The following is a 3,934-nucleotide window of genomic DNA, read 5'->3' on the forward strand; positions in this document are numbered from 1 at the left end:
TAATAATAATAATAATAATAATAATAAGCATATTTATATAGCGCCTTTCGTCGAAACCTCAAAGCGCTTTTTAAAAAAAAATTCAACCAAGGTATCAAAACAATTAAGAGCATAAAAGGGCATCAATACATCATCAATATAAATGTCACATACAATACATTTAAAATTCAATTAAGTAAATATTTCCTGAAAAGATATGTTTTCAGGGCTTTATTGAAAATGTCTATTGAGCTCGAGAATCTCACAGATTGAGAGAGATCATTCCAAATCGTGGGTCCGAATTTCATAAGAGACCTATCACTAAATAAATACTTAAGTTTAGTTTTAGGAGATGCTAACAATTTTGAATCGTGGGATCTAAGATTTCTCAGAGGTACGTATGGTTGGAGTAAGTGTTGAATGTAAAGAGGGACAGAAGACTCAAATACACCAAAGCAGATAAGGGCTATTTTATATTCAATTCTAGCCCGGACTGGCAGCCAGTGGAGGATTCGAAGCATGTCCTGTGTACCATCGTAATGATACGATTCTTTTACATCCCAATTGAATAAGATTGAGTTGTTAAAGAGGAATTTGTACTATTACCATGTACCCAGACTTTATTATTATATTGATAAATATTTATTGCCAATATGTGACCTATCGTCTCAAAACGGTATTATGTCGGAACGAACCAGATGCTTAAAAGCTGAAAGAAATGTTAAACTGGTCAAAAATATAAATTGTTGGCATTAGCACTCTAAAATATGGTATCCATTCTCCTCAATAAAACATACAAACTCAACACCAAGTCTGATATTTCTGGCTATAACTTCAATTTTCAACATCTGAACCATCCCGACTTAATACCGTAATATTATTATGACTTCTTCTTTCTTTTCTTTTTTTTCCTTTCTTACCAAGGGAGGATTTTCTATCTCAGACGAGATGTGCGTCAACTACATCCACTACTATCCAAAAACACAGCTGGAAGTGTGTAAGAGTTCTGTGGAAACTAGAACACTGGACGCTTTCTTCGCCTTTATCAATGAGTGAGTTTGGTAACACAGGTTGGCGTGATTAGATGATTATGAAAAATGGACATATGTGACCCTTCGCCTCAAAACGGTATTAAGTCGGGATGGCTAAGATATTGAAAATTGAATTTATAGCCAGAAATATCAGACTTGTGTTGAGTTTGTATGTTTTATTGAGGAGAATGGACACCATATTTTAGGGTGCTAATACCAACAATTTATATGTTTGACCAGGTTAACATTTAATTCGGCTTTTAAACATATGGTTCGTTCCGACATAATACCGTTTTGAGACGAAGGGTAACATATGTACGACGAACTATTTATAAAGACTTTATGATATAGAAGCATTGTATTCTTATACATAATGAAATATATATATATATATATATATATATATATATATATATATATATATATATATATATTTAAACTTGAGCTTTTATAGAGCGCAATATCCACTAAATGTGCTCAAAGCGCTTTACAAGGGGTCCCTGGTCAACAGCAACATTCAACATTTAGGACGGGACATGACTATGACGCCTGTTAGGCGATATTACAATATTTCGGACATCGACAACGCTGTTAACGACCAGGTACTCATTTTATACACCTGAGTACGGTGAGAGAATGTGAGTAAAGAGCCTTTTCCAAGGTCTCAACTATGCGCCGAGTGAGCGAGGCTCGAACCCAGGACTTTCCGATCCAAAAGCGAGTGTCATACCACTAGACCACATAGCCGCATATATTGGCCTGATTAGATTATTATGACATGGAAATAAGGCGAACAATTTAAAAAGACTTTATGATATAGACGCATTGTATTCTCTATAGATAGAATGCGCTTGGCCAAAGAGTTCACAACATTGCCATCCGGAAGTATAACGGACCAACACACAAAATCTGTGTAACCATGAACTTTTATAGTCTGGTTAATACAGTTTAGTGAGAACAACTCACAAACACGGATGGCAAAAACAATAACAAAGGCCTGAGTGACGTCATCTGCATACTATCTATTCATAATGAAATATATTCAGGGTGTTTTTTATTTTATTATCACTACCCGATAAAGTAGGGAAATATCTTTAAATTTCACTCACGATTTCATTCACGTTATTGTAGATAAACAACGAATCCTGCTTGTCCGAGCACGTTTTAAAGTGTGTCACAAATTCCATGTTTTGATTGGTCAAAAAATCTACTGGTTAATTGGATTCAATAGTCTGATGTCACGTCCGCCCAGCAACGAGCAGCTTGGTTCTAAACAAAGAAAATCGGTACTTGTTATTCTTCATGCTGGCTAGAACTTATCATAATATTATGTCTTGTGATGAGAATGTGTAAAAGTCAAAATATGATCAGATTTATAATGTTGTTTTTTTCCCCTCTAGATACGCTTTTATGCTCGTGAGAGAAATATTTCATAAGGGCGTCCGCCATTGTTCCGATAGTTTAGAGTCAGTTACTAAGTTACCATGCGTCATTACGACGTCACGACTGTTGAAGCCTACTAGAAAACCAGGATCAGCCCTCAACGCCCGGTGCGCGAGTGAAACTCTCGACGTGCGGCTATGTGGTCTAGTGGTATGACACTCGCTTTCGGGTCGGAAGGTCCTGAATTCGAGCCTCGCTCGGTGCATAGCTGTCCTTGGAAAAGACTCTTTACTCACATTCTCTCACCGTACTCAGGTTTAAAATGAGTACCTGCCCGTTAACAGCGTTGTCTTTGTCCGAAATTTTTTTAAATATAATATCGCCTAACAGGCGTCATGTCCCGTTCTACATGTTGAGTGTTGCTATTGGCCAGGGACCCCTTGTAAAGCGTTTTGAGCACGTTTAGTAGACATTGTACTATATAAAAGCTCAATTTTACAGAAATGTTTGACGTCTTAAGACAAATCCTAATTTTCTTACACGATGTTGGTCGAGCGTTTTCGTTCGTGACGTCATCGTTAACGTGTTATGCTACTTGCTACTAGAAAGAATGATTCCACTATAACAAAGAAAGTATTGGACTGGAACCCCCAGGGCAGAAGATCAAGGGGAAGGCCACGAGGAACATGGGGAAGAATTAAAGAAGCTGATATACAGAGAAGTGGTAAGACCTGGAATGAGATTAAAAAGATAGCTCAGGATAGAAAAGGATGGAAACTGTTTGTCTGTGGCCTATACCCTGACCCAGGGTGAAAAAGGCAATGATGATGATGATGATGATGATGACTAGAGGAGTTGAGTGACGTTTGTGATGTTTTTATTCCATCATCTATTTCATTTCAGCTCTGGTCTCTCCACAATCAAATCAAACGCCGGATACCGGGACAAGTACACTCACGTAGAATGGACCCCTGTGACAGAGAATGTTCTAGAATTTATGTACGCCACATCCCCTCTCTCCATGCAATGCAACCAATCAGATGGGGAACGGTTTCCCGGCGACTGGGGGCACATCCCCATACCTCTTTTCTAAAATGTTCATATTGCTGTTTGACGCTATCAAAGTGAAAAACAATGCTGATGTAGAATTAAGTTCCAGTTTTGATTTTGATTTTTGCGGCTATGTGGTCTTGTGGTGTGACACTCGCTTTCATTCAGATCGGAAGGTCCTGGGTTCGAGCCACGCTCGCTCGGCGCATAATTGAGTCTTTGGAAATGACTCTTTACTCACATTCTTTCACTGTAATCTGGGGTGTAAAATGAGTACCTGGTTGTTAACAGCGTTGTCTCTGTCCGAAAAAAATGTAATATCGCCTAACAGGCGTCATGTCACGTCCCACATGTTAAGTGTTGCTGTTGGTCAGGGACCCCTTGTAAAGCGCTTTGAGCACGTTTAGTGGCTATTACGATATATAAAAGCTGAATTTTAGATTTTTTAATATTGCTGTTTGAAGCTATCAAAGTGAAAAAAAAAAAAAAAA

General features: G+C 38.0%; 1 protein-coding gene across 1 annotated transcript in view; it reads left to right on the plus strand.

Annotated features, from left to right (window-relative positions):
- LOC144980303 (dopamine beta-hydroxylase-like) overlaps positions 1–3,934 on the plus strand; it is a 46,002-nt gene extending 42,068 nt beyond the window's left edge. Inside the window, exons 14-15 of the mRNA XM_078927958.1 lie at positions 904–1,031; positions 3,297–3,934. Of these exons, the coding sequence (XP_078784084.1) occupies positions 904–1,031; positions 3,297–3,486 (318 nt within the window). The 3' untranslated portion in view covers positions 3,487–3,934. The remainder of the gene's footprint in view (positions 1–903; positions 1,032–3,296) is intronic.

Source organism: Berghia stephanieae, chromosome 9, assembly GCF_034508935.2.
Source record: "Berghia stephanieae isolate SIO BIC M18660-M18661 chromosome 9, UCSD_Bste_1.3, whole genome shotgun sequence".
Classification (NCBI taxonomy): domain Eukaryota; kingdom Metazoa; phylum Mollusca; class Gastropoda; order Nudibranchia; family Aeolidiidae; genus Berghia; species Berghia stephanieae.